Source organism: Phocoena sinus, chromosome 13 (assembly GCF_008692025.1).
Source record: "Phocoena sinus isolate mPhoSin1 chromosome 13, mPhoSin1.pri, whole genome shotgun sequence".
NCBI classification, from domain to species: domain Eukaryota; kingdom Metazoa; phylum Chordata; class Mammalia; order Artiodactyla; family Phocoenidae; genus Phocoena; species Phocoena sinus.
The window spans coordinates 77,372,563-77,390,743 of NC_045775.1; the positions used below are offsets into that span (position 1 = coordinate 77,372,563).

The following is an 18,181-nucleotide window of genomic DNA, read 5'->3' on the forward strand; positions in this document are numbered from 1 at the left end:
AATCAATACAGATGTTATAATAGATGCAGATGTAGCGGTCATCATTTGATGCCAGTGTATAGGCTTCTAGCTCATTCCTTCACAGCTGCGTGGAGTCCCTTGCGTCACAATTGATCTAACTGGCTCCTTTTGAGGGACATTTGGATTGGTTCCAATTTTTGGCTAATAAGCAACACTGCAAGGAACAATTTGATGCATATTTCTTTGCACACATCACTTTGAGATGTGTTTCTTTAAGATACGTGCCGAAGAGTGAAATCGCTAGTCAAAAGATAGCTAAATGAAGAAAAAAATTTTTGATATTTTGCCATAATGGCCCTCCAGAAAGTAGCAAATGCTCAGTTCCTCCTTCAAAACAAAAGTCAGGTGCTGAGTGCAGACCTCCTCACCGCAGCCCCTGCCGCTGGCAGCCAAACCAGTGCCAGCTCCCCGGGCAGACGGAGCCCAGGCTGCCCCAGCAGGTGCCTGTTGCACAGAAAACAGAAAGGCACCCCCCCGTCCTGAACCCCAAACCTCACCCCATGCAAACGTACAAACAACTAAACACAATCACAAAGACAGCAGCAGGGAGATGCAGCGAAATAGCAGAGCCCATAGTGGGCTGGGGGGCCTTGAGATCTGTTCTTACTTCCTCTGCGGACAGGGTGTGAGCCTTCAGGGAGGGTAGGCTGCATGTCTGGGCCTTAGTCTATTATTAAACAGGGCGTCTCGGAGCAAAGTGAACCCCGGAAGAGTCTGGTCAGCCTTGGGAGGCAGCCTGTTCTGTTGTCCTTGCAGCTGATGGGCAGTAAGAGTCAGTTTCTCTTGATCACCTCCTGCATCTACGCCCTTCTAACTCCCACCCACCACTGCTATAGTCCTGCTGCGCCCCTGACTCCACAGAGAGCCTCTCAGATGCTGGGAGACGGTCACATTGGCCCTTCGTCACATTCTGTGGCTGCCACCAGAGGCCTCTGAAGACGGCCTGGTTTGCCATTGCCCTTCTTAAATCCCACCTCCCAGCCCTCGGCTGGCCAGGGAAAGCAGGTGGGACTCTCTCCTTCTTTGACCTGGGCCATGTGCTTCTGTTAATGCAGCCAAAGTTTGGATTCTTCTTTGGCTCGATAGCTCTTAAGTTGCTCAAGCCCAGGCTGGGGAACTAAGATAAGATCCACGGGCTTTTACAACTCCTTCATCCCAGCTCAGTATTTTTTCCTTGCATCTTTCTTCGACTATTGAAGCTGAGAGACAGTAAAATATTAATGGACATGTGACAGAGACCCTGATGTGTCTCACCTTCTCTTTGGTGCAAGGTCGCCGGCCTCGTGGCCAGGAGTCCCTGGGGTCCCATGCTCGGTAGGAGTGAACAGGTGCTAGTGAAGGCAACTTGGGGGTGGGCTGGAGGGGGGGTGGCCCCTGGGGCACCTGCTACCTGGCTATGGGTGCCTTGGGTGCTTCCAACCTGTCCAGGCTTTCTCTCTGCACCTACACAGTGGAGTACAGCATGTTTGGGGGCAAATGAAGAGCTTGACGCAAAATGAAGACATGGTCATCTTAACCTTTTCATCTCTTTTTAACGGAGCACCGACATCTTTGCCACATAGATGAGCTTTTGTGTGTTTACATCACAGGAGCCATGTGTATCGTTTACTCAAGATTTTATTTTTACAACCAAGATATTATCATAACAAGAACAGAGAGTAAGAGAAGAAACATACAAGCCATGGGAGGGCAGAAGTGAAAGCTGAATGACTTCCTGGTGGGAGATCAAGTGGCCTCATGTCCCCCAATCCACAAGTTCCAAGCCCCAAAGGAGTTCCTCAGAATCTGAAGTGACCGTGGGAGCCAGGTCAGTCCCTCTTGGGAGCCTCATTTCCAGTCTGGGTCTGCTCTCTGGAGCCTTCTGTGAGGAGGGTCAGCCCCAGCCTGGGAAGACCAAAGGGACCCATCCCAGCACCATCACACGAGAGACTCGGGTCTCAATGTCACTGCCTTACCTGGGCAAAGCAAGGCGGTGGCTGGATGGCCAACACTGAAATTCCCAGCCCAACCCAGGATGAGTACAGGAGCCGGAAGTGGTGCGCTGGGTGCCATTTTGTACTCAATCCTCCTTGCAAGTTGCCTTGCAAGTTGCGGGAAGTGCCCTGGGGTTCTGAAGCCTTCTCTCTAAGATCCCGATGACCATGTAACAAGTTGCTCCCATGCACGAGGCCCACAGAAAGAACTTGCAGTAGTTAAAAGCAAGCAGCTTCAGCAGGTCAGTGACACTTCCATGGTTGAGTGTGTCCTTTCTCTCTCATTTTTCCAGATCTCGCCCATCACCGACCAATGTATTTTTGTAGCAGGACACCAAAAACATCCTCTGCTCACTTATAAAACCTGAAAACAACAGCAAGCTGTGAAACCACTTTTTATCAGGCAAATGCTATTGTATTTCCTGTAAGAGAGATAAATGGCGCGTCAGGATGCAAGGCTCCACTCCAAGTAAGTAGCCTAGGGCCAAGAGTTTTGTGTTGGTATGTTTTTAGGGCCCAACTCAGTCATTAAGAAAAATTGAAATGCTCAAAAAACGCAGCCCTAAGAACTCTAGCTTTGAATAGTGTTACTTCCTGCGGTACCTTCTAAGGTAAGCGACTCACCGATGCACACTAGGGGACCAGAGGAACGTGGCCTGCCGCTAGATGATTTTCTAAGGCCAGTTAGAGGCTGGGGAATGTCTGCCCCAAATTGCAACTTGAATTAGTAACAGCTGATCTTTGAGGCCCAGGGACTATTTCATCCACACCTGGATCATGATAGCAAAACCAGAGGTGGTTTTCAGACTTCTTTTTAGCCACAAACGCTTTTGTTCAACGACATCTTACAGGTAAGTGTAATTACAGGCAACGGATGAAAGCAGAGCTGTTCGGAATGAAAAGGGTGAGGGGAGGGGGGCTAGGGTCCCACCCGGGGCCACCCCCAGCCCCTTCCTCGCCTAAGCTGATCCTCGGAACCCCTGGGGTTTGCCATAGCATGAGGTCCTGCAGCCGACTCCTCCCAAACTGGCATCAAATCACTGGGGAACAAGTTAAAACGAAGGGGTGAGGGGGAGGCACAACACAGGCAGCTCCTTGAGGGGGAGTCGTTCTCCACAACAGGTCACCACACGGAAGATTCTGAACAGAACGTTCTGGAGGTCTAGAGTTCGACAAATACACTTAAGTTACTGTCTTTTAAGTACGGGGTAGTTTCTAAATCCAGCACATAAAGTGAAAGTTGCACACCATCAAAATTACCGTCGAAAATTGCCCACGAAATGCAGCAGGCATGTTTAAGCAACTATACAACACAATGTATACAAATATATACAAACACAATGTGTGTGATTGTGTAGAGCAGACGGTATAGTGAGAATATATGAAAATTCATCATTTCAGAGTATTTAAAAATACATTTTATGTTGTACACCTGAAGCTAATATAATATGGTCTGTCACTTATAATTCAACAAGAAAACATGTTGTTTCTTGGTTGTTGGGCTCATAAAGTTGCCTTTTGTAAGTACCATGAGCTGCTGCCTTGACTCCAAGCATCCAGGGGCTGTGCACTTAGACGGTGCTTCTTCAGTAATTCCTTACAATAGCCATGTGGTTGGTACTGTTATCCCATTTTACAGATGAGGAATCAGGGGCTCAGACAGGTGAAGTGACTTGCCTACAGTCCCAAGGCTGGTGAGTAGCAGACAGGACTCAAACCCAGATCTGTCTCACAATGGAGCTACTCTTCAATCTAGGAGTGGGGGCTTTCTTTCTTTTTTTCAAACACTCTACATAGAGAGGGGTGTAATGAATGAGATAGGTAGATGCGAAACAATCTCTATTTTGAGGCAGAAAAGGCAGACCAAGGACACTGCCCGTGGCCAAACAGGGGTCCAGAGCCCTTGAGTCTGGGAGCCTCAGGCAGCCTTGGCCTCTGCCTTGGCTTCTGCTGGAGCTTACCCAGCTCAGTGGGCCTAAGCAGCGAGCCTTGTAGCCCCCGTGTCTATGTGACTCAGCCGGTGGGTTTGCCAACTCCTGGGACCCAGGTGGGGTCAAGTCCAACACACACCACCAGGAGGGAAGGAATGCCACTGGTGGAGATGCTGGCCTTGGGGTGAACCGACTTGTCTTCGAGTTTGAGGCTGCTCTCTACTGTTCCAAATGCTTTGAGCAAGTTTTCATCGGTAAAAATAACCCTCCTGTGTCATGCAGGACCGAGTTGAATGAAATAACGGGTGGCAAAAAGTTTGGGATATCCTACTGGTTCCACCCATGCAGTAGTTTGATTGTTTATTCAATGTCTTGTAATAACGTAAAATGGAAAAGAATCTGAAAAAGAATATATATAACTGAATCACTTTGCTGTACACCTGACGCTAACACAGCGTTATAAATCAACTCTACTTCAATAAAAAAAAAAAAAAGAGTTCACTATTATTCTCAGGAGAGCTAAGAGCTAAATCTTACCATACTTGACATATACTTAGATGACTAATTGGTATTCTGTTTGCTTAGGTTCTCTCTTTGCCTGAACTCCATTAGCGCATCTATTTACACAGTGTGTGATCTTTTTGAAGGTGGTGTCTGTCTGGGGCTCTCGCAGTTGGAGGCCGTGGGCAGCAGCAGGGACTGAGGAAGCCGGGGCCACACCCAGGGCTGCGGCCCAGGCAATTTTCCAAGGCCCCAACCACTTACTGTTTCAGGAGGCGAAGCCGAGCTCTCCTCTGCAGGCCTGGAAGGAGAAAACAAGACCGCTGGTTGGCATGGGCTGTGAGCCACTGACACCGAGCCCCAGAGAGGGAGGAGGGCGATGAGAGGGGCAGCTGACACCTCGGACCACTTCCTTGGTGCCAGGCTTTGCTCCAGACACCTCATGGGTTTTACCTCCCTTACTGTTTACGGCAAACCTAAGAGTCGGTACTCTTACTATCTCCGTTTTGCATATGGGGAAGCTGACGTAGAGAGTCAGTGTGTTACTGAATGACTTGCCCAAAGTCATGTAGCTAGTAAGTGGCAGTCTGTGTGCCCTTAAATGCGCCACCTTGCCCTTCACAGCAGGTCAGGAAGCAGAGGTTGTACAGACAGGTGGTCTTAAATCAGAGCATGTGTATTCTGGGGAAGTGCAAGGTCTCCCCCTGGGATGAAGGAAGGAAAGATGAGCATGTCTATTTACATGTTTATCTCATCCTTTTTATTTTTGAAGCACATTTAATAACATACATAGACTATTAAATAAACACAGCTAGCATAAATATTAATCATTTAAGAATGTAAATATAGTTATAGTTGTATATTAAATATATACATACATAATATATTAAATAAATAAATACAGCTAATTGAAGTTAGGGTTTATAACTAGGAGATTGTTTTACTGATGACGTCCTTGATCAAAAAAGTCTGCAGACCACTGAACTCTAACGGTTCTTAGAATGGAATAAATGGATCCCTTTTTTGGGGGCGGCAATTGTATGCAAAAATATGCACATGGTGCATTTCTCTGCAGAGAGGGTCCATATTGCCATCATACGTTCAAAGGGGTCTGTGACCTATGAAAGAGCCACTGATCTAGTCCACGTCCTTGTGGGCCACCCCGTCCCATTTTACAGAAGCCCAGAGAGGGTAAGTGACTTGCACAAGGTGACACAGGTGAGCAGAAGAGTCAGGGCTAGAGTCTGGGGCTCTGGGTTCTTGGCCAGCTGTGTGGGCCTCCCCTGAGGCTCCCAGGGGGGCCTGTAGAAGGAGATGATCCCACCTCTGAAGTGACGGGGTGCAGCAGCCATCTCTGAGTTTCCCCACAGCCTCACAGAGGGGAGGATTTCTAGCTTCTGGGAACATAACCCAAACCCTACCACAATCTCTGTGCACTGCTTCCATCCCAACTGCTCACGGGTGTTCCTGATTACTGAGCACATGCCCCGAGCCGGGCACTTGGGCGGGACTTTACAAAAGCAGCCCTGGGAAGTAGGTAACATGGTTACCCGGGGTGAGGCAGCTGAGGCTCAAGGAGGCCAGGGCATATGCCCAAGGTCACTAGATCAGGAATCAGCAGAGTCAGATTCAAATCCAAGTTTGCCTGACTCCAGAGACAGGGTGTTCTCTGATCCCTGAAGCTTGGCCTCAGGCCAAGAATCACTTCTTGGAACTATCATGGGTTCACGGTTGGAGGGGCAAACTTCCAACAGGCTGCCATGTGCCCTGCTTCCCTAGAGAAGGAAGGACCCTCAGGGACACCTCCGACAGCAACAGGGGTCGCCATGACGGCCCAGGAGGGCACAACTTACAGTGTAGGTGAATGGCCACGCCCAAGGACACCAGCAGAACAAGGACGACAGCCACCAGTGGGCCGACAATGAGGAGGGCGCAGGACGGGCCTGGAAGACACACACACATTAAATATTTGAGATGTGCAGATGAACAGAGAGGGAAAAATCAACCGGAAGCCCCACCTCCCAGAGAATACTGCTGTGTACATAGTTCCTTCCAGTCTTTTTTCTGGGCTCTTTAAACACATTGAGATCATTTCATATATAAAATTTCATGTCCCACGTGCAAATTTTAAAAATTAATAAACTCAGGAGCTATTTAGGTTCAAATGAGATAGACAATTTGCATGCCTGGTAATGGGATTTTTCTTATTTATTTTTAACACTTTTAATTTCAGAAGAAATACCTGAATATATTTTCACTGTAAAAGATTTAAGTATATAGTTAGAATGCCCCTTGGCAACGCAGCTCCTTCACAGAAGTAACTGTCATTGTTAATTTGCATGTACACATACATAATTTACATAGATACATCCCATAGAGCTTTTAAAAATACAAAGGCTTATATAGTACAAATTGTTCTGCAACCAGGTTTTTTTTTATCTTCACTTAAACATGCCAGCACATTCTTTTTTTTAACGGACATTTTGTTTGTTTCCTGTGTTTTGCAAATACCTCTGCAGAAAACATCCAGGTACATTTCTTTCTTTATGTAGGAGCCTGCCGGAGGCAGACACTGTAAACGAGAACTACTAACCATAGACTATATCCATCTTCAGTTATAACAGATACTGTGAAATGCCTTCCAAAAAGGCTGCAGTGAATTCCATTCCTAATCACCAGTTGTGCACCCTGCCGACCCTTGGCATTATCAAAGTTTTTAGTTTTTGCCAGTCCAGTGGGTGAAAAATGATATTTCACTCAATTCACCACTTGTCCATTTCAGCCTATTTTCATAGATTGGCCACGTATGATTTTTCTTCTATCAGTTGCCTATTTGTTCCTTTGCCCATTTTGTATGCTATGTAAACAGTAGAGTTTATATCATCCATGCCCCAAATCCTTCTCTGGCACCCTTCGTGTCCCTGTGGCTGGTCCCTATGAGTAGCTGAGGGAGCAGAATGAGGACCCATGGGTGAAAAGGGAAAGGCTGCAGATTTGGGCTCAAGGTTAAAAAAATTAGAAAGAGTTTTCGATGTCAGGGAAGGGGGAGAAGGTTTACTGAAGACCTGTTATGTGCCAAGTATAGTACTAACTACAAACTTCCATCTTGTGAGGAAGGAAGGTATTACTGTCATTTTTAGCTCTCATTTTACAGTTCAGAAAAAACCAAGATTCAAAGAAGTTCAATTACATGCCCTAGGTCACCTGGATACTAAAAGGCAGGGCCAGGATTTGGACCCAGATGCCCCGAGTTCTACAGCCCCTGCCAGTCCCATCGTGACAGCTTAAGGGCAGGAGAGGTGGCAGAAGGGACGGAGTGGGCTGCTCCGTGGGAGGGAGTCTGCCATCACCAAGGCTGCATGGTGCCACGTGGAGAAGAAGGTTGGGTGAGAGGCCCCTGGAAGTCCTTCCCACCTCTGATGTGTGAGGGTTTCTGTCTGCCTCCCTCTCATCTCCCCCATGGTTCTCCCGACCTGGGGGAACCTCAGAAACATGGTGTGAAGTGGAAGAAACCAGGCATGAAAGACCACATATTCTATGACTCCATTTGTATGAAATGTTCAGAAGAGGCAAATCTATAGCAACAGAATGTAGATTAGCAGTTGCCAGGGGCTGGGGTGGGAACACAGATTAGCTATAAACAGGCACAACGGATCTGACAGTTTGATGAAATGTTCTAAAACTAGATTGTGGTGATGGTTGTATAACTCGGTAAATTTACTAAAAATCATTGAGACATGCACTTAAAATGCGTGAATTTTATGACATGCAAATTATGCCTGGATAAAGTTTTAAGTAAGGGAGGTGGACACAGGCTGCAGGGATCGGGGAGAGGGGTCAGGGGAGGCCTCCTGAGCTACGACCTGAACTAGAGGCCGAGAGACAGCTACCGGTCCTCGGGTCCTCGGTGAAACGCGATCACCTACCAGGAAAACTGCCGCTTCTAGTAAAGGTGGCGAAAAGCCTGCTTGGGCAGGGAGCCAGTGGCCAGAGACACACCAGGGACACTCAGCCCCACCTTCTTTGCCTCGCTCGAGTCTTGGGGTCTCCTGAGATCTGTATCTCACCACGCTGTTCCTGTGACAGCAGTTTAGAAATTGTCCCCCAGCACCTCCCCAGCTTGTCTCAAGGGGAGCAGGCCCCTCCCCATGGCGGCCTGTGGGTTTCTTTCATGATAACAAGCTTTGAGCTCTGTCTAGGTGCCCCGCCAAGCTGAGCGCCTTGTGTATAGTATAGCATTTTATCCTGCCTTGCCTGCAGCCGGGTAAGCATTCCCACTTGACAGGTGAAAGAAACTGAGGTTCAGAGAGGCTGAATCACTTGCCCAAGGTCGCACAGTATAAGCAGCGGTAGACAGGGATTCAGACCTAGGCCTGGCTAACTTACCACTAGGCTACACTTCCCCGTGGTCCCCACCCCCAATACAACCTCCACCTACTCCCCTTGACGCCCCTCCCCCCAACCTGGCCACCTTCACACACGTCCTGGTTATTCTTAATAACCTACTAATGTTGGAATTGCATTTTACCCTGGGATTTTACTGAGGGTTGGTATCAGAAATGATGCAAAAAATCTGAAGACCATTTTTCCATCATTTATAAAGTGCTACTGAGTTCACCATCATTCAGCGGTCCTTACATAAGAATGAACAGAGCAGATTTTTTTCTAGAATTTAGCGCCAGGATGAAGGCTTTGATGCCCGGGTTGTTTCTTTATATCATTGTGGTGGGAGGAGGGGTGTTAGTGGTGCCACGTGACTTGGGGTCTGCTCTTTGCTTCACTGGGTTTTTTGGTTCTTCCGGAGCCAGGGCACAGACCCAGGTTTTGCATCCTCATCTTACTGCCCCTACTGTCTTGGCCTTTTGTGTCCTCTCTTTGGCTATACCCTGCCTGAAATCCTTTAGGCAAAGTTGGGGGGCATACTTTATAAAATGAGCTCATTGTGTCTCCGCCTTTGTGTTCCCTAAGACTCTGTCCTTATGTACATGGGTTCTGATTTGCTTTTTACTGTGAACTCAGGTGGCAGCTTCCCTCTCCCATGCCCTGGATCCTGCTAGATGCCTCCCCCCAGACTCTTTCTGATACTTTATATAAATATTTAAGACAAAGCAACACCAGTAACATGAGGCAGCCCTGGTGTGGCTGCTTGTGGTTTGTCCTATGGGTGGGAGCAGGTGACACTTTCTTTTTGTCACCAGTAACTTCTGGGGGACAGAGGTCAGTGTTTTTTAAGAAACACATTTGGCTGATGGGTTCAAGGCAAGTGTGTGTGTGCGTGTGTGTGTGTGTGTACTCAGCTACGGTGTCTGGTGCTTGTAGCACACAACAGTGAGTTGGTTTACTCATTAGTAAACATATATGAAGCACACACTGTGTGCTAGGTCCTCTATTAGGCATCAAAACTGGGGAAGGTTAAAGTACTGGTCCTTTGTCTTTTTTTATTACTTTTTATCAGAGTCTAGTTGATTTACAATGTTGTGTTAGTTTCTGCTGTACAATAAAGTGTATCATTTATAATAGGTATATATCTACTATTTTTTAGATTCTGTTCCCATATAGGTCATTACAGAGTATTCAGCAGAGCTCCCTGTGCTATACAGTAGGTCCTTATTAGTTATCTACTTTATATACAGTAGTGTGTATATGTCAGTCCCAAAGTGTTGGTCCTTTGGGTTGAGTTTTTTGCTTGTTAACAGCTCTATTAAGATATAATTTATATATTGTAAAGTTCACCTGTTTAAAGTGTATAATCTAATGGTTTTTGTTATATTCACAAACTTGTGCAACTATCACCACAATCTAATTTCGAACATTTTAATCCCCGTCAAAAGAAATCCTGTGCCCATTAGCTGTCTTCCCCCCATTCCTTCCCCAAACCCCCAGCCTTAGGCAACCACTAATCTATTTTCTGTCTTCAAGGAATGTCATATTCTAGACATTTCATATCAAGGGGGTCATATAATATATGGTCTTTTGTGACTGGCTTCTTCCGCTGTAAAATATTTTCAAGATTCATCCATGTGGTAGCGTATCATTACTTCACTCTTGATTATGGCTAAATAACATTCCATTGTATAGAGAGTCCATATTTTGTCAATCCATTCATCAGGTGGTAGACATTTGAGTGGTTTCTACTTTTTAATCCTGCTAGGAACATTTGTATGCAAGTTTTGGGTGGATGTATCCTTCATTAAGTTTTGTCCTGTGATGATTTGGGAGTGTGTCTCCCACTAGAGTGTGAGCTGCTGGAGGATAGCACTGCTGTCACACTCAGCTCCCTTTCAGACCCCAGCTCAGGGCTAGAGAAACAGGCTGGAGTCCACACTTGGGAAGGGCTTACAGAAGGAAGGAAGGAATGACGGGAGGGAGAGTGTCTGCTGTCCTTCTGAGAATCCAGGGGTATGGGAGAACTCACCCTTCCGGGTCACTAGGTTTGGGCACCGTAATACTTTCTTCTTGAGAGTGGTCTTCTTGGTGGGCTGCGGAGTGGTGGGAAGGACATCAACTACAAAAGCAAGACACGTGTTTTAGCCAGGTAAACAGCAGTTGGATTCAGAGATAAAACTTACAACTGCACATCTTCTATCCAGGTGCTAAAGTCTTTCTCAGTGTTCCCTAGGCTGCTATGGGGCTTGAAGGTCACAGATCACTGGGATTTTTGATCTACTTCCCCGACTCTCAGATGAATCTGAAGGCCTAGGGATGGGTGTCTGTTTGGTGTCCTGGAGAGGGTGTCTGGAGCCACCCAGATGTGAAAAGAGCCCCAGAACCCCTGATTAACCACTGCGTGACTTGGGGCAAGTCCTATCACTTTTCTGTGCCTCAGTTTCCCCCATGTTAATCCAGTGTCACGTGCTGAAGTGTTGGGACAGGGCAGAGAGACAAGCCCACAGGGCAAAGGGAGGCACCTGGGGCTCGGAGATGCTAAGGGAGGGGGGACACCGGGCACCGCTGAATCCAACCCCTGCCTCTGAGGGTTGGGGAAAGACACTTCGCTGAAATGATTTTCTGCAAAATGGTAGGAGAGGGAATCGGGTGACATCATGAACTTGAACTCTAGAGTCAAGGGCAAAGGGAGGGGCAGCCAGTGTTTGGTCGCTTGGGACCGGTAGCTTCCATATAAAATGTGGACACTTCAGACGCTCGCTCACTGCCCTGAGCCATGATCAGTAGAGAAAACGTGCCCCACTCTGCCTGCTCCACGAGGTTTCTAGAAGAGCCAACTAACCAGAATTAACCCTTACCAAGCTCCCACCTCGGGCTACTGCCCATGCCAAGAGCGTCAGCTGAAGCTTATTGAACCCAACAACTCTGGGGACTGGCACTGTTTTCCCCATCTGATCTCCGAAGAAGCCTAGGCTCAAAAGGTTGAAATAAATCACTTGCTCAGAGTTCAACAGCCACGAAACGCCAGGGCCGGCATCTGAGCCAAAAGATGCGCGTCCTAGGCTCTCACCCTGCACACAGCCTCAAGAGCAAATGCGTTTCGACAAGAAGTTAAGCACATCAGATCAACAGAGTGCTGAGGGAACCTCTTGGAAAAGGGGAAAACAGCCTCAGTCTCTTGCTCTGAAAGGCTGGGAGGAGCTCGGCCCTCTGCTGCGGTGTTTTGACCTTCCATTACCCCCTTTAGTCCTCACTGCCTTGGAAGTATTCATTCCCCTACCTCCTACACGTGGAGGCACAGAGGCTCCCAGCGCGGCAGTGGTGAGCCTGCGAGGGGGCAGCTCTACAGGACTTCGTGCCCTGCCTGGGCACAGTGGCCTGGGGACGGATGGGGGGGGGGTTTGTGGGGGAGACTTGTTCTATTTCAATGTCTTCTTGCCCAGAGGCAGGTCCCCTTGATTCTTCCTGATACCACTCCGCCACACCCAGTTGTCCCCACTTCTCTCCTCTTGGAAAGGGGCAGGAGTTTTGAGCCCATGGTGTCTTGAGGGGCCTGAAAAAGGCCCATCTTCCCCCAAATACTTTCTCTACCATCCAGGCTTCCTCCTTTAAAATGTACTGACCCTCTGGCAGGAGGGCAGGCTCTGACTCTGAATACCTGTACCCTGCGGAGATGATACGGTTGCCAGCACGTGTTTTGGGGAGGGACTGCCATTCCCGGGGAGCCAGGCAGTGAGAGGGGTTTGGGAAGATCAAAGCCAGGAGTGAGCGGGTCGTGGTACACGTGGCGGGAATCTTCTGAAAACCAGTTTTGCTTATTTCACCATCCACCTTTCCTAGACCCTGAAATCTCGTGAGTGGGCAGTGTGAGGCTTATAGAGACAAAAACAATAAATCAAACCAAAACCCCAAACTCACAAAAGCCCAATTTTCAATGCAAGAATCAGTTGACACCCACCCCTCCAGGGATGCCTCGCCTCTTGTCGGGAGAGCTCTCCCTACCTTCCTCACCTCCTGACTTAAGACCCGAGGTTGGTGACATGTGACGAGGGCATCACTCTGGTTTGTGTCTTCCTGATCATGTCGCTATGTCTGCACCTCCCATGCTGAGTGGTCTAATTCCTGGAGGTCCCTTTGTCACTCTCAATGCCCCCAGCCTGAAAAGATCCCAGGTGAGTGGGAAGCAAGACAGTGGGAGGCCCACTGGGCATTGGCCTTGGCCATGGGCTAACCCGGGGAGGGGGCTTTGAGGATTCCTTCACACCCTTGATAGTTTAACCCTCACCATCCAATATGGCAGCCACCTGCCACGTGTGCTACAGAGCACTTGAAACGCGGCCAGTCTGACCCGAGATGTGCTGTACACATAAATATTGAGCACTTAGGATGAAAAGCGAATGTAAAATATTTCAGTAATAATTTGTATACTGATTACACATTGAAATAATAATATCACTGATACACTGGGTTAAATAAAATCTATTATTTAAATTAATTTTACTTGTTTCTTTTGATTTTTTTGAACGTGGCTATTAGAAAATCTTAAAACATATTTCTACTGGACATGATGACTTAACTCCTGAGGAACTGCAGTTTCTAAGGGCTGGAGGGAGTCATGGAGGCCCTTAGCAGCCCCACAATACAGATGGGAAAACTGAGGCCCAGGGAGGGAAGCGACCTGCCCACAGGCACTGGGTGAATTTGCAGCAGAATTTGCAGCTGGGTCTGGGATCCAGCCTCCTCACTCCTTGCAGCTCTGGGCGTGGGTTCAAGCTATGGGTCCCCATGCTCGTACTTTCCCTGGGTGCACACTGGGAGGGGATTTCTGAGACCACTAGCAGGTCTGGGGACTCGGCCCAATCCAGCCACAGCCTCAGGTGAACGTAGAATGGCTGAAAGACAGTGTGCCCTGTCTCCAGAAGAAGCAGCAATGCTCCTAAGCAACCCATCTACAATGGGATCAAACAGCACCTGCTTCCCAGGGTGCTTGACAGCACTAAGTGAAATAACTACGTACGACACTTGTACCTGCGTGGCCCTGGGTTACTTTTTGTTTCTATTAGCGGTAGTGCAGTTGTTTCTGGAGGTCCTTCCCTCCTGCAGGGCGGGGCTCACTGGGATGTCCCAGGGCCTGGCACGCACCCGGCACCCAGTAGGTGCTCAGTGCTCATCTACAGCACTGAGCCAGATTCTTACCCACACTCAGCTGAGTTCCCTTCCCAAAGGTCAGGTCGGGGTTCCCAACCGTCATGCAGAAGTAGACGCCGCTGTCGGAAGGCTTCACGCTTTGGAGGCTGAGAGTGTACCGGGAAGAATCTCGAAGCACAGTTAGCCTCTCCTGCTCCACCTCCTTGCCGTACACAGTCCCTTTGGTGAGATCCCAGAAGGCCAGGAACTCGTAGTGACTGTTAGCGCTCGGGGCCAGGCGCTGCCTCAGCCAGTAGATGCGAGAGTTAGTGGGGGGGGTTTTGGCTTCACAGGACAGCATCACCGTCCGATTGGTCTGAGCCGTCAAGGACGCAGGGGTCTGCACGAGTGCTGAGCTGTCACGCAGAGCTATGAGAAGCAGAAAGGGCAGACACCATCAGCACCTTTTCTTGGCCAGGCTCGTGGGGCCTCAGAGTCACCCGTAGTCAAGTATGAGAGAAGTTATGAGAGAGCCTGCCCAGTTGCAGGGCCTGGGGAAATGCTGTGTGGCCCCAGGACTCAGAGCTCGAGCACCCCACCCCCCATGCGATCGTCCACCAGGCAGGTGTTCATGATGGCAGCCTGACAAAGGCGACCGGGGAGAGAGCACCATTTGTCGATTGCATGCTTACGCCTCGCTCTTTGCATAAATTACCTCGATCATGCCTCGGACTTACTTTGGGATTTTTATTCCCATTTCACAGATGAGGAACTGAGGCATGATATGACTTATTCAAAGTCCTGCTTACAGCTAGCTAGTAAGTGCCCGGGGGTCAAACTCAAGGATTCAGTCTGAAGTCAAAGCTGGTTGCCTTTCACCTTGTCCTGCTGCCGCTCTATGTAGACCTTCAAAAGGCTCCAAGCAGCTGAAGGAGACCCAGGGCAAGCTCAGAGAGGAGCTCAGGATCACTGGCAGAGCACATGGCCGGTCTGGCCAACCTAAGAGAGGGCCAGCCACCGTTTCTGGACAGTGACAACCAGCAAGAGGAACTCACTCTCCCCTGGTAGGCACAATTCTAGCCCATTACTCCCCAAGCCCGTAATCAATTGGTCTCTGGATCCCCATTCCCGAGTGGAAGGACAGACACCCCAGACGTGGCGCTGGGAGTTCATTTCAGTCTCAGATGGGAAGCCCCTGCAGGTAGGAGATTGTTCAGGAAAACTAGAGCAGAACACACAGACCTGGCCTTGAACCCCGTCTGTGCCCCATGCCGTTGTGGGACCTCAGGCGAGTCGTGGAGCCTGTCTCCTCCTGTAAAAGGAGGGCGGCTTGCTGCAGCTGTCCTGCCTGCTTCTGAGGCTTAGAATGTCCGAAAAGCACTGCCAAGTGGAAAGTGCTATATGTGGGTAAACCACTGTCTGTGTGTCTCACATCTCAGGGGCTGTTCCTGGTAGCAAATGAAATCGTAAGGAGAGGATTAGAATGGGTCCTTCATGGCCAAGTCCAACAAACTGAATCTGACCTGGCAAAGCTTTCATTTTAGCTGCGGGGTGGAGGAGACTGCAGACCAGGGCAGAGACCCAGGAGCACCAAGGTCCAGAGAGGACACAGACCTGGATGGGCAGAGGAGGCCACAGTCTGTGTGTGTGTGTGTGTGTGTGTGTACCCAAGGCTTTCTGAGGTCGTGGCCCACATTCATAATCCTGCCTGTACTTGGAGCTCAGGCTCCCTGGCCCCAGAGTGACCTTCTCTAACACTGAAGAAATGAACTTAAACTTTTGGACACCCCTCACACTCAGATGGCTCTGAGCTTCTGCTCGCACTGAGAATGAAAGGGTACCTGGGGCCCAAGTGGCTGCTGGACCTTCTCTCTTCTCCCCAAAAGCCATACTGTCTTTTTAGCAGAGTAGAGATTCTTCATTGCGTGGGGTCATTGACCTCCTGGGGGAGATAGTAAGAATCGACAGGGAATTCCCTGGCGGTCCAGTGGGTAGTACTCCTCTCTTCCACTGCTGGGGGCACAGGTTTGATCCCTGATCAGGGAACTAGGATCTTGCATGCTGTGCGGCTTGGTCAAAAAAAAAAAGAATCACGGTACTGAATATGGTACGTGCATTATTTTGTTTAATCCTCACCAAATCTTTTGGGAGGAAACATATCATTTTACACATGAGGAAACAGAGGCTCAGGAAGGTTAACACAGCTGCTTAACCTTATAACAGAGGCTGCTTAAGGTCACACAGCCTCTTTGTGCTGGATCCAGATTCAAACTCAGGTCTGGGACCCCAGAACCTGAGCTTTGAGCCACTCCTTGAATTGAGGAAGCCTGGATCCACAGCACGTAGTGGGGCTGCAAATAAGATTCCAGAAGCTCTACCAAGAAAGCCCAGAGCGGAGAGGAGTCGGAGGGGCCCTGGGCTCTTTGTGTACGATCCTCGCCTGCGTCCTGACTTGAAGACCTCCTGGCTGAGACACACCCTGGTCTCTCTCGTGCCCACTTGCTTTTCAGCCCCTGGAGGCTGAACCCCCGGCTGTGGCTGAGTCCAGTCTGTGCTCCGGACCCAGAGCCAGGCCTTACCACACTCATGGTCTCATTTGATTTATTTGATGGTCTCAGTGCCCCCGTGACTCCACTCTCAGAGGGACCTGCTGTTTCTAAAATGACCTACAGTAACACTAGTAGCTTTGAATGGCCTAGACTAGCTTCTACTTGAGATGTCATTGAGTTCATTAGATCAGAGCCCCAGGCAGGCAGGCCTTGTCACCCTGGCAGGAGGGTCAGCTTTGGACGTCTTGAACAAGAGAGCAAATCAACCACAGGTTAGTGGGCAGTTTGGGGTGTGGAGGGGTTTCTTCTAAAAAACAGACTGACTGGGCTTCCCCGGTGGTGCAGTGGTTGAGAGTCCGCCTGCCGATGCAGGGGACACGGGTTCGTGCCCCGGTCCGGGAGGATCCCACATGCCGTGGAGCGGCTGGGCCCGTGAGCCATGGCCGCTGAGCCTGCGCGTCTGGAGCCTGTGCTCCGCAACGGGAGAGGCCACAGCAGTGAGAGGCCCGTGTACGGCAAAAAAACAAAAACAAAAACAGACTGACTGGGCTTGGCCACAGGGACAGACTCTCCGCTGTATTCTAACCCCAACATTCAAACTCCATCGCTGCTTGTTCGGGGAGCCACACTGCCTATGACACCCACCCCCAGGGAGTATTCGGGAAACTGGGGACCCTGAGGGGGTACCCTGACACACCTGCCTGAGAACTGGCAACAGCCTGGTATTTGGTGGATTTTGCTACAGATACTTCCCCGGAAGTAATAAAAATATGTCTACAGAACCCTGGGCCAAGCGCCGGTGCACCAAAGCCAGAACTAGGCCCCTGGCCCCTTCCTGGGGACACATCTCTGCCAGACCTGGACAAGGGCATTTTCCCTTCCTCTCTGGACCTCCTTTCTCTCTTTTCTTCCTTCCCATCTCCTTCAACCCTCCCTCCTCCTTCCTCTCTCCCTCCTCTCTTCCTGTCTCCCCTTCTAGGTTCAGGCTTTGGGGCAGAGGTGGCCTCAGTCCTGAGGCTCCCGGGAGCCCTGGGGTAATGAGCTCCCTGGGAGGTTTTCCACCCCCAGGGACTGTGCCTGCCGGCCGCCTCCCGGGCGCCACCGCAGCTCCGGGCTCCGGGCTGGACATCCTACGGGGACAGTTTTCCCAAACTCCACGGCTCAGGCTCTTCCCGGGTCCAGCGAAGCCCACCCGCTCCGGCCCCGCGCGCCCCAGGGTCTCCCCGCCTTACCTGCCAGCAGCGCGGCGACAAGAAGCCAGAGCCGCGGCTGCATCTTGGCGCGCCCGGGACACCTGGTCCTGGCGGGGCTCGGCTAAGATGGTCTGGGCTGGGACGCGGCGGGGCAGCTGGGGGAGGGCGGAGCGGGTAGCAGGGAGGGAGGGGCCCGGCGGGGGAGAGGGGCGGGAGTCTGGTGAGAGGATAGCAAGGTCTCTGCCCTCATCCTCCCCGCATTTCAAAGGTCTTGGCTGCGTCTCCAAGCAATCGCACGTGTGTGATCGCCTCCTGCCCTGGGAGGTCAGAACAGGATCTTCACTCCATGTGACTCCAGATGAGGCAACGGGAGTGGTGGTGGAGCAGGACCCTAACTCCAGTCACTTCCTTCCTTTCTGAGTGGTTATTGACAGCAGCTTCCTGTGTACTCCAGGGCCAGCTCGACCTGAAGTCGCCAAGACCCAGGCCCTTCCCTCGAG

At 50.0% G+C, this 18,181-nt stretch overlaps 1 protein-coding gene across 1 annotated transcript; it reads right to left on the reverse strand.

Annotated features, from left to right (window-relative positions):
• Positions 1 to 1,620: 1,620 nt before the first annotated feature.
• On the reverse strand, positions 1,621 to 17,843 carry CD8B (CD8b molecule). The gene is made up of 6 exons (XM_032653799.1): positions 17,721 to 17,843; positions 14,009 to 14,368; positions 10,842 to 10,931; positions 6,280 to 6,369; positions 4,691 to 4,727; positions 1,621 to 2,358 (listed from the first exon to the last, which is right to left on the reverse strand). The coding sequence occupies exons 1-6, from the start codon at positions 17,761 to 17,763 to the stop codon at positions 2,346 to 2,348; spliced, it is 633 nt and encodes a 210-aa protein (XP_032509690.1). The 5' UTR covers positions 17,764 to 17,843; the 3' UTR covers positions 1,621 to 2,345.
• Positions 17,844 to 18,181: the final 338 nt, after the last annotated feature.

Excerpts from the sequence above, each read along its gene's own strand:
- CD8B (XM_032653799.1), bottom strand. The coding sequence starts at position 17,763 with ATGCAGCCGCGGCTCTGGCTTCTTGTCGCCGCGCTGCTGGCAG. Across the intron at positions 14,369-17,720 it reads TGTCGCCGCGCTGCTGGCAG|CTCTGCGTGACAGCTCAGCA; the intron begins GTAAGGCGGGGA and ends TGCTTCTCATAG. Across the intron at positions 10,932-14,008 it reads GGGAACTCAGCTGAGTGTGG|TTGATGTCCTTCCCACCACT; the intron begins GTAAGAATCTGG and ends TTGCTTTTGTAG.